Here is a 12,573-nt window from a genome sequence, read left to right as displayed (position 1 = left end):
TTGTTGTTAAACTCTTAGTTTTGATATAATTACAACACAATAATAAAGAAAGAGAAAATATTAAAATATAATTAATAGCAAGGTAATAAATTATTTGTTCATCCTTGTTTATAAAACTAAAATAAAAAGAAAGAGCAATTCCTATAATGTAAAAGGTTAATCTATCTTTTAGTCCAAATATGTTTTATAGTTTTTTTTTTTAAGGGTAGTTTAAGTTTCTTATAATGTACATTAAATGATTAATGTATCCGTGGAGATCAAATCTACGACTACGGAGTTAAAAGCTACGCGCTCTACCACAGTATCATTGAGCTAAGACGGCTTGTTGTTAAACTTCATAATTACAACAAAAATATTTTTTTTATTTTGCAAGAAATATAATGAAAATTGAAAAATGATCAAGTATCTTATATTTTTTAATTTTTAAATAAAAAATTAAATTTTTATGTTTCAAAAGTAAATATATATTTAAATTTTATTTATCTAAAAATTAAGAGAATGAATTAAGATTATATAATTTGTGAGTTAAAAATAGATAATGATGAATTAGGATTCCTAATTGAATTTAGAAATTTGATCATGAAATATCTAACATTGTAGGAAGAAGACAATTATAACTAAAAAAAGTTGGAAATCAATAGCCAAAATATTTTTTTAATGTATTAGAGTGAATATTAACGCACTCTGAAGAAAGTAAAGGATGCAGCACCTTTTGAATTTTAAAACTTGAATCATAAATCTTAAGCATTAAATTTTAAATCCTAAATCCTAAATTAAAAATTCTAAATTCTAAATTATGAATCTTAAATTCTAAACTCTAAATATGAGTTATTGATATAAAATATAGAATAATTACTTAAATTAGTCCCCACAAATTTTAAAAGCATACATTTTAGTCCCAAAAAAAAATAATAAACAAAAACATCCCAAAGGTTTTATTCCGACAAACAAATCAGTCTTCAATTCATTTTTCGGCAAAGTAATTACCTAAATCAGTCCCTAAAAATTTTAAAAGCGGACATTTTAGTTCTAAAAAAAAATTAATATACAGATCAATTCCTAACATTTTTCTTCGTCAGACATAACAGTCCCTTGTCTATTTTTTGGTATGATTCAGTAAATTCTTCAAGTATTTATTAGAAAAAGAATATTAGTAGATATTATAATCAAATTAACTTTTAAGGTTAAGTTAAACCTATTTAATTTTTAATATGGTATTTTTTTAAAAATATTATTAAATCATTCTCACTATATACATAATTTTAAATCCAACAAAAATAGATGTACTAAGTCTCATCTTCTCTTGCATATTTTTGGGTAAAAATGATAATAAATTTATTTATTAGATTCTTATGTATGTATTTATAATATAAAAAGAATTTTTGCATAAAAAATATAAAAAGTGTGTGTGTGTATATAAAGTGTGTATATATATATATATATATATATATATATATATATATATATATATATATATATAATAGAGAGAGAGAGAGATTTTAATTCTAAAAATCATAATTTTGATTTTTTTTTTATTTTTGATGTAACCGTCCTTTGGCAATCTTGTGCTACCGTCACCGTTGCTATATTGCGATCTCATTGCCCCCGCTACTGCTGTCTCGTTACTTGTTTTTTATCAACTAAGTCGGATATTCATTTTTTTTTATTTATGCAGCTGGTTCTTTTCATTTTAAAGTGGATGTTTATTTTACTATGTATGTGGATGGTTCTTTTCACTAAGATGTAGATTTTTATTTGGGTCATACCATTTAGGTGAATGAAGCAAAGCGGCATGCGATGGATGGGGCGAACACTACAAGAAAAACACTGAGAACCGTCAGACATTAGCGGGGAGTTTTCTCTCAGATTTGGCAATAAATTCGTCACCCTAAAATATTATTGTCAAAGTTGATGTTCCGACGGTAATGTCGATGGTAAAATTTGGAGGAAAAAAAATTTTGGTGCGCTAGCTACCGTCGGATTTACCGGCGAGTAAATCCGATGCTGAACCTTGTTTAGTGAAATATTGCATTTTGGTTACACGTACCACGATACCGTCAGATTAATCCGCCGGTAAATCCGACGGTAGCCGTGCCCTAAATTCGAACCGTGAACCCTCTTCTCCTTCATTTTGAAATTAGTTTCTCTCTCTAATCCCTCACCTTCCTCTCTTTCTCTCTCTCTAACCTCTCACCTCTCAGTCTCTCTCTAGCCCCTGCCGTTGTTGCTTGTACTGTCCATTTCTGTCTTCTCTCTTATAATTGCTCTGCATTCTAGGTTTTCATTGAATCTGTTTTTCACTCTGTTTAATTTTTGCTTAGTTAATCTTAATTTTATTTAGTTAGTTGATTTTTAGTAATTAGTTTAGTTAGATTAATTTCTGTTTTAGTTGATTTTAGGTGGTTAGGGATTTTCATTAAATCTGTTTTTCACGCTGTTTAATTTCTACTTAGTTAATCTTAACTTTATTTAGTTAGTTAATTTTTAGTAATTAGTTTAGGTAGATTAATTTCTGTTGTAGTTGATTTTAGAGGGTTAGGTTAGAATAATTTAGTTAGATTGATAGGTTCTGATCTTTGCTCAATATGTTTGGAATTTATTATTTGAGATTGCCGATTCTTGTTGTTGGAATTATTTAAATTAGTTTGAATAATTAATTCTTCGTTTTACTATTAATTTGGTTGAAGAATTGTTGCTGAATTTGTTTGAGAAATGCTTAACTGTTTTGATGATTCGCTGGTTGTTGTTTCTTTGTTAGAAAATTACTATTTTAATGCTTATTTTGCTGATTCATATTGCTGCTGAAACTGCTGGTTTATGCTGATTAATAAAGCATTTTGCCGTATGCATTGCTAGTGATGTTTCATTATGTTATTTTGTGCTTTCTTAAGTTTGTATTTCAATTTTTTTTTGGATTGTCAGAATGGTTTGAAAGTTAGAATATTTTGAAAAATTATTAATAAAGATAGAATGCTTTGAGAATTAGAATACTTTGTTAGAATGCTCTAAAAGTTAGAATACCTTGAAAAGAAAATAAGATAAAATAAAGTTCGAATCATTTGAAAGTCTAATTTAATTATTTTGAAACTAAAACACTATGTAATTTTTTTTATTTACTAAACTAAACCACTTTTCGAATTATTTGTTATTTCTTGAGTTTTTTTTTATGTTATTATTTATTGGTGTTTGTTATGTTATTAATATGTTATTAATGTTTTCACTGTATAGACATGACGACAAGCAGCAGAGGTAGGTCGAGTGGGACACATGGTCGTGGTAGAGGGCGAGCTTCCACCAAATTTTCCAAGGCTACCCAGTCATCGCCCTCTATCCTGGCTAACCCGTCGATCCTTGTGATGTCACAGGCGGGTCTATCGGACCAGCAATTTATCATGATCCCAAACCCGAACTGGATGCCTCCTTCTGCTATGTCCCATGTAGATGCAGTGACAACGTCGACAGAGCCTGCGGTAGGTGATACTTCCAATGCCCCCGATCAGGAGGTCCTTCCACTACTATCCGTCATCCGACTGAGGATTTGGCCTGATGGCATACAATCGTGACTCGTGAGTTCAATTTTTTAATATTAAGTTTGTTTATGTCGAGTTTGTTTATCTTATGTGTTCGTTAATGTGCGGTTTATTCTTTGACAGGTTTACACCGAACTCTAATGCTTGCACACAAGAGATATCCGAGGTCATTAAGTCTATGAACGACCACCCGTGGCCGACCTACACGCAGATCCCTGCTGAGACCAGAGAGCGCTGGTTTCAGAAGTGGGCGGTAAGAATCCAATTTAGTTAGAATTAATTTACTGTATTTGAACTATATTTTATTCCAACTAACTAATGTTGGTGAATCACTTTGTGCAGTTGAAATTCATATGGGATGTAGAAGATAACCTCATGATCCGGAAGATCTACGACCACCAGACAGCTAAACGTTTTCAGCAAATGATGAGCGATGTTCGTCAGTGAAAAGACCACCTGACATCGTGGATCCGTCCAAACATTAATAGCGAACTGGAGGCACATTTTAGAAATAATGAGGGGTTTGAGCATCACCGTTTGACAAACATTACCAACAAGGCTTCGCCAAGGTCGTCGAGGTATACGGGTGGATTGGCGACCTTCATGAAGACGAAGACGAGACTGGTACGAATTTTGGCATTGTTTTATGTTATAGTAGTTACTTGAATTAGTTTTTTAATTTTTTCAATTATTTTATAAGTTACTTGTTCTGTTGATATATACTTCTATAGTCCTATATGAACTGAATTAAGCTGAGCTGATATAGAATTATTTCGTCGGTTTAATTTTCTTTTCTATTATCAAGTTATTTAAGTAGTTAGTAGAATTTAGTTAGTTTAATTTTCAGTTTTAGTAGATTAAGGTGGTTAGGATAGGTTAGAATAGGTTAAATTAGCCTCTAAGATTGTTGAAAAATGTTGGATTATTGAACTGTTTGCTAATTTTTCCTGTTGAAATTGTTTGAAAAATGCTTGACTGTGAAAATAATGAAGGATGTTTGATTTGGATAGACCTTCAAGGGTGGCTAAATCCAAATTTCAGGAGAGACTCTGTCGAAATTTTTATAAGATTTTCGGTGAAATAAAAAAATTAAAATTATGCTTTTGAAATTAGAATTACGATTTCTTGCTTCATATATATTTGTCTGTCATTGTTCAATTTGTTCGTAAAGGCAAATAAGGAGAGATTTGCTGACGAGCGGTCGGTGACCCATTATGTGAGTTTAAATTAATCTTAAATTTCAACTTTATTTGGTTTAAAGTCAATTATTTAACTATTATCCTAATCATCACAACTAACTTATGTGATGCAGGAGGAGTATCAGCAGAGGTTGGAGGTTGCGACCCAACAATCTCGGCCGCCTAGTAGAGCCGACGAAGCTGGCTCCGAGACCTCAGTCGTGGATCCCGACAGGATTTGACGCGAGACTGCCTCTGAACCCTATAAGAATCGCCACTTCAAATTGGGATTGTTCTTCCCCAGTGGTCTCCGCTCCTCCAAGTTCGCAGCTTCCTCTGTCACCGGCCCTGCTGATCCCTAGGAAGTTATCGAGTTGAGGAAGGAGGTGCAGAAGCTAACACAGGAGCTTCACCAACAGCAAGAGCAGCATGAGCAGAGGTATCGAGAGATTCTTGCACGCGTTGCCATCAACTGAGACCCGACGAAGAAGTTGGAGCAGCTCGATCAGTTGCGACAATAGATGAAGGAGTACAACCAGCAGATGCGCGCTGGAGGCAGCGGCACTACTGGTTCCAGCGGTGACGCTACTGGTGGGGCATCGATGGCAGCAGCTACTCCGCCGCCTCAGCAGGGGGACCACGACGCCGACGATTATTAGGATCCGTAGGGGTTAGGATTTTATGCATTTTTTTCTGTTTAGGGTACAGTGACATTTTATTGTATCCATACCATTTATTTTTAATAAATTAATTTGTTTATTTCTACTAATTTTAGATTTCTGATAACAATTTTGTTAACAAGAGTTTTAATTTGATTTGTTTGTTAGTTGTGGCTAAACTATGTCAAAAAAATAAAAAATAAAAAGCCTATCCGACGGTAATCATCAACTCAGACTCGACAATCCATTGAAAACACCGACGAAAAATCTGCCGGAAAGGGGTTTCGGTGCCGTTTATACCATCAACTATAGAACGACGATAAATTCAACGGTAATCAGTATTTTTCTTGTAATGAAAGACACGACGCGATAGCGTGGAAGCAAGGGCAGAGGTATAGCGTTGGAGTAGTATCGGAACAATGCCTCTGGCTCGGCGACGGTGTGACGTCACAGAGGGGAGAAGAAGACGCGTAGCAGCAGTGTCGCTTGCAGGGAGAACAGAGGTGGCGCGGCACATCAGAGAAGAAGGTGCAGTGGCAGCGTCAGTTGTAGGGAGCACAAGGACCGCGCGACTCATGGGAGAAGAAGGTGCAGCGGCCGTGCGGCCCATTGCTTCTTCAGACGGTGGCGGTGACGGTGAGATGCGACAGGAAAAGGGGAGTGAAGCGACTGCGGTAAAAGGAGAGAAAGGTGGAATGTGAGAGACTAGGGTTGTGGTGGATAAATGGGGTGGAATATTTTTTATTTTAGTGGTCCTGGACGCAGCATATTGTTCACGTTGTTCGCACTCTCATTGTCTACCTACCAGAACTCATAATATATATATATATATGTTGTCACTCATCAATAATAATAATAATAATAATAATAATAATAATAATAATAATGTTGTTTAATAAAGTTATTAGAGATTATTCACAAAAAACTCAAGGTTGAAACTATTTGATATTTTTGTATTTAATATAACTTAATTTGATGTAAAATTTGCAACTTAATTCCATATGCATAATATGAGATTGTTAATAAGAATTTGACAATGTCCTATTTTAAAAAATATATTTGTATTAAAAGAAAATGTTTTAATTTGGATTCCAAAACATCATTATTCACCTTATTTGTTTTCAACGAAAAGAGTGTATCAATATACTAGTGTCATCATCCATATGTACAAAGCTAATCTAATAATAATAATAAAGGTTGACATATAGTAAAAGTAATAATAGATATTTTATTTTATTAAAATATTTTATTTTATTTAATAGAATTTTCATTTTAAATAAAGAAGGACCATTTTTAGTCTCATCCATTTAACCGCCAAGTGTGCGAGTTTGGGTTCCAAGTGCCAATTCAGCATTTGTTGTTAGTTAGTTATGCCGAAAAATAGATAGAGGACTGTTATGTCCGACAGAAAAAAAGGTTGGGAATTAATTTGTGTATTAATTTTGTTTGAGGACTAAAATGTCTAATTTTAAAATTTTTGAATATTAATTTAGATAATTATTCTGTTAAAAAATAAATTGAAACTGATTTATCTGTTAGAATAAAACCTTAAAAATAATTTTGTGTATTAATTTTTTTGCGATTAAAATATTCGCTTTAAAATTTTCGGGACTGATTTGGATAATTATAAATGAAGTGCTATTATGGTCGAATTCCAGAAATTTGATGATGAAGTGATACATCGATCCAATTTTAGCCTCATTATACACCCCCAGATGCCGTTTTATTTTTCAGCAAGATCAATCAACTAGCACTGTACTAAAATAAAAGATATTATTAGTCGGAAAAAGAAGATATTTGATAGCGTGTAGAAGTAGAAATAATAGAAAGATAAATAATACAACAGGTGTATCTATGAACCAATTTTGAACATTTATTTCTCTAGCGCTTCTGATGAGGTTTTCATCATAAACTTCAGTTATTGTAAACACTACTATTGAATTGCCTTAATGATGTAATGTAAATGATATAAGGGTTTAGCTAATATGTACATTAAGAATACATGATAAATTTGTTATTAGTAAAAAATTTATATTAAAAATATAAAAAATTCAAATTTTTAATATATTTATTTTGTTTTTATTAAATAAAAATATTTAAAACTTTTTACTAATGCTAAGTTTATCATGTGTTCTAAACTCATGATATTAAGCAGCAAAAAGTTTAAAAGTTACGATGTACAGACACTGACACGGACATGGAAAATGACACGATACGGATAGGTTAACACGTAAATTTTAAAATCTTACATTACACGGGACATGCATACATATAAAATATAAAGTATTTTTTAGATGAGGAAGTATTGGGAGCCAATGGAATATCTGTACGATGTGTACAATGGAGGTTTAGGAATGTCCGATTCAGTATTAGAGATATAACCATTAGTGTTACCTTTTTCTATCCGCTTAAACTTTTGGGATGAGTGGTTTCATGAAATGTTATCAAAGCTCTAGAAGTTTTTGGGATGAGTGGTTTTATGACATGGTTTCATGACATGAGATGTTTATTATCCTTGGTACATTTTTTAACTCATAGCCTATTGTACACCTTGTACAAATATTCCATTGGCTCCCTAGCGGGATTCTTTTTAGATAAACCGTAATGATATTTTAATATTTTATTGATATTAAAATATAAATTAATTTTTTAAATTATTTTTGTCTTATTTTAATTATATCAAGTATTTAAAATATTTTTATTTTAATAAATAATAATATATACTATATCTAAATTTATTTTAAGAATATATATTAAGAATAAGACCGGACACGACGTGATGGTATTTAGGTGTGTCCAAGTGTGTCCGGAGAAAAATTTTTTATTTTTTATTGAGACACTGTTTGGACACAACAGACACGCAGACACGGCAACTCAGCAAAGTGTCCGTGCTTCATAGTTTAAAAGTAATATAGTGTAGCATTCACTTCACCAGATATTATCAGTTATAATCCCTTCCACTTCATCAGCAACCAACTAATTAAAACATCTGTTGAGTAATTTGCATGGTGTAGCTAGCTTCTTGCCTTCTCCCTCAATTCAACCAAAAAAGTTCTCGAAAGTAGACTCACTTATATTTGAAAGAATGAAACTCCCTTACCCCCTTGCAAACTGCAAATTGATCAAGCATTCAAGCATATACAGCCTCTCCGCCAATGGTTAAAGCCAATGAGTTTGAGCAAACCTCCCATTGATTTTTGCATGTTCTACTTGCGAATTCTATTTCACACAAACACCCATTAATTTTTACTCCACCCTCATGCTTTTTCATTCCACACAAAAGCTAACCTCAATTCGCACCACCCTAATGCGAAAGTAGCCTTAAAATTTTGAAAAAACAACTTTCACTTATTTCTCCACTACGTGTTGCCATATATTCATGCACCAAATGCATTTCACACCTCCTCATGCGAATTTTTGTTTTATGCCATCATCATGCAACATGGAATTACTATTATGCAATACTATCATATTCATATGCATGTTTAGTAACTTCTTCAATTTTCACATATGAAAAATAATCACTTATTTATTTATCAAAAATATTATTTTTTGTACATTAAAAATTAGTCATCAAAATTAATCAATATGTATTTATATATTTTTAATTTATTTTTATTTTATATTTTATATTCTAATATATAATTTATATTAATAACTAATTTTAATAATTAATTTTAATATACACCTAACATAATTGTTTATTTATTTATTCACCATCATCAGACAATTCTTCACGTCCATTGTGAGATTGGCTCACCCCGATATTTGGTGAATACGTCATTTTATACTGATTATCATGCAGTGCGAATGATCCTATTCCTATAAAAGTCAGCAAACAGATGAGAAAGAAAACGAATTCATATCTATCATTTCACATTCTTATGATACTACCAATCACGGTAATCTACAACTTTCTCTTCCAGAAACGACAATACTTAGGACCCAAATCCTATATCAGATAATGGTTAAATTTTTTACTTTCACACAATACCAATACCAAATTTACCAACATGCTTCACTTTGAAATCCTACCGACCTTATATTTCAAACGTTTTGGGTTGCATTACTTTAGAAAGTAGAATAATCGGAATGCTATCTCTTTTGCACACAAACAAACTTATCCAATTAAAATAGAACCCCAAAAAAAAAAAATCATTCAATAACTTGGACTACTACCAGGATCACACGTCTTAGAAAATACACTCATAAGTCATAACTGACTCAAGAGGGATCCCAAAAATAGATGCCCATATACAAATGGAAAGTTGAAGGATTTGTACATAAGAATGGCCGAATGGGGATACAATTCAGATTAAAATTGAATATTGTATCCTCCAGAATGACATGGTTAAGTGACTGAACTGATGCTTTGTTAAATGCCAGTGCAGATGTTTCACTAGAGTAAGCGAAACTGATTTATTTTTTTCCCTCTTTTTTGCACCTTGTGGGAAAATCTTAGGTTATAAATTTGTCCTGGAATCCAAGATAAAGGTTAACAACAGAATCGAGGGGAAGGCATAACCCCATCTACGCACTCTTCATCAGAAGTATCAACCATTATCCCAATAGAAGCAGGCGCTAGATCGGTTGAAGAATGCTGACCATATATTTCCGATGGATTAACTCACCGATTGCAAGGCCCAGACAGTAAAAACCAGCATCAACTGTCACAACAGAATCAAACAATCCAAGAGACCTTAACAGGATTATAAATAAATCAAATACTATAAACAATCCATGACATATATGCATATATATTGAAAATAATGAAAACCATTTGTGTCGCACACATGATTACATTTCCATGTGAAATTCTGGTGTGTAAATACTTTTAAATGGGCTGCAATTGTAAATTCGAAGAGAATATACGTATCACTCAGTTTGCAAGAGTCTCAAGTTCTAGTCCACTCGTTTATCATCTGAGTACACTACATGTTTGAATGGCTAAGCATTTCCCTGAATATAATCAATGTCTTCCAAATAGCTTCCCATCCCAAACTACCATTTGATGCAATCTAACCTAAGGAACCTCAAGTAATTCAACATTAGAGTGCCTATTATGCAAGCACGAAGCAATGCACAATGCTTGCAATTCCCAACATCTGAACAAATGTATGTCACTCAAAAACTTTGGCTTCAATTTCTCTCCAATATTCAAGGGTAAGTTATCAATTATGCAAAGCACAGAATCAACTAGAAAGAGTATTGCACTTCAAAATGGATGTCACTTATTAGTATTTGCTCTGATTCAAGATGCACCCAATCAGACATACATATTCTTCATTTATGCATCAATTCTATTATAAATAGAGATTCCTGTTACTACATTTTGTCGACTTCTGAAAATTACTTTCTTTCTTTCCTACATTTTCCCATTCTACCTTCTCGTTGACTTTCATTGCCCTCAAAGTTAAGATAGTTCCCTACCACCACTACCAAGCACTTTCTATTTTAGTAAATCAATATATAGGATAAAAGCAATGACATTTCCCAGCACTACTAAAGCTGAGATTCGATACAGTCATGTTTAGGTGGTAGCAAACATTACATGGTGTACACTTCACTGATTTCAGGAAGATTCATTCATCATAGTGACAAGTCCTTAAATTGAAATTTTGTTCCACTACCAGAGGAGCTTAAATTTTGGCAAAGGATAATTTGCTGCAACAAGACCAACCAAAGGAGACAGAAAAAGAGGAAAAAGAAGCAAAAACCAAACCCATTATAAGTATCCCTCCTTAAAGTGTTGAATGCACAACTCACCTTTTGCAATTCACAATGGCAACTTCCGCTGACGGCGAGTTTTGAAGCAAGAAGTTCACTATCCCATCCGGTAGTGGCAACGATAACTTCATCACTTCTTTCTTTGACTTGCCAGCTTTCAGTGTCATGGCAAATATAGGTGATAGCGGTTTCATTTTCACTTTCAAAGACTTCAACTTACCAAGGCAGGGTAGTTTAATCTTCAATAAATTAGGAATCAAGAAAAGAACCTAAACAATCACAATAACAAGGCCAAAATCAAACACTATTCAACGCAAACTCAGCATAAAAAACCCTTCAAAAACTAGACTAACCTGAAGAGTACTTGCAGAAACCGTCAGCGATTTCACATTAGCAAGCTCCAACAACCAGCTAAACAGAATCAAAGGAGACTCCAACGAATTCGACCAAATCTCCGCATCAATATCCACATCTTCAAGCGAAGGAACATGGCTTCCACAGATTTGCTGGTACGGAATACCGGAAAAACGAAAACTCCTGAGCTTCGGCGTCGAAAGCACGATCTTGTAAAATTCCTTCGAGTGATCCGAACGCAATGTGAGATTCACGAGCGTGCTGTTCGAAATGTAGAGTACCTTCGCATCTCTAACGGTACAGTGATCAATAACCAAATCGCTCAATCTCTCACACGCCGAGAACGGTTCCGCCCTGTCACTGGCGCCACCGCCGTTAGCGCAGAACGTGAAATGCTGAAGATGCAGGCTCGTCAACGCCGTTAAGTTCAACGATTTCGGGAACAACGTACTTCCGTAGATATAACCCCTAGGGCAAACAGAGAGCTTCAAAGACGTCAACGTCTTGCACGAGAAAATCGCCTGAGGAATGTGAGCGATATCGCATTTCACCGAGATACCTAAGTTGCGAACCTTGTGCGAGATCGCATAATTGACGATTCTTTTGAGGACGTGAGGCTCGATGCAACCATGGCGCTCAAAATCGAGGTTAAGGACGGCGGAGGAGGCGTCGCGGCGGGTGAGAAGGTTGGAGACAAATTTGGTGAAGGTTTTGAAGGTCCAGAAGTGGGAAGAGTGAAGAGTGAGGGTTGGGAGAAGCTTCCAGAGATTCCTCCAGCGGCGGGAGAGGACGCAGGTTTGGACGGCGTGTTTGGCGTTCACGAAGGAGAGTACGTGGAGGAGGACGCAATCGGGTAAGTCGCTTAGCCTGTCTTCTTCGTTGTCGTTTTTACTTTGGGATTGCGTTTCGATGTGCCTTGGCCTTTTGCTTTTGTGCGAAAACGGCGTGTCGTATCCTGAAGAAGACATTGGTGTCGGTTTCTCAGGTGCAGGGAGATCGGGGACGGGAGTGGGGGACTGCTATACTGCTATGTCTGGCTATTATTATTTTTTTTATGATAAAGTGCCATGGCTATTTATGATTGAGTTAGGCGCTTTTGTGCGCTGAAAAGATTGGAGGGAACAT

General features: G+C 34.2%; 1 protein-coding gene across 1 annotated transcript; it reads right to left on the bottom strand.

The window, feature by feature from the left end:
* Positions 1 to 9,469: 9,469 nt before the first annotated feature.
* On the bottom strand, positions 9,470 to 12,573 carry LOC112766700 (F-box protein At4g22280). Its single transcript, XM_025812596.3, has 3 exons — positions 11,448 to 12,573; positions 11,134 to 11,363; positions 9,470 to 10,034 (listed from the first exon to the last, which is right to left on the bottom strand). Exons 1-3 carry the CDS (start codon positions 12,414 to 12,416, stop codon positions 10,031 to 10,033), a joined length of 1,203 nt encoding a protein of 400 aa, XP_025668381.1. The 5' UTR covers positions 12,417 to 12,573; the 3' UTR covers positions 9,470 to 10,030.

This window comes from Arachis hypogaea, chromosome 17 (genome assembly GCF_003086295.3).
Source record: "Arachis hypogaea cultivar Tifrunner chromosome 17, arahy.Tifrunner.gnm2.J5K5, whole genome shotgun sequence".
NCBI classification, from domain to species: domain Eukaryota; kingdom Viridiplantae; phylum Streptophyta; class Magnoliopsida; order Fabales; family Fabaceae; genus Arachis; species Arachis hypogaea.
The sequence above is the reverse complement of the archived record's forward strand: the minus strand, read 5'-3'. Positions and strand labels throughout refer to the sequence as shown.

Bases quoted from the DNA above. Each gene is read 5' to 3' on its own strand.
- LOC112766700 (XM_025812596.3), bottom strand. From the start codon at position 12,416: ATGTCTTCTTCAGGATACGACACGCCGTTTTCGCACAAAAGCAAAAGG. The intron at 11,364-11,447 runs GTTAGTCTAGTT...GTGATTGTTTAG, and splicing joins TTTCTGCAAGTACTCTTCAG to GTTCTTTTCTTGATTCCTAA.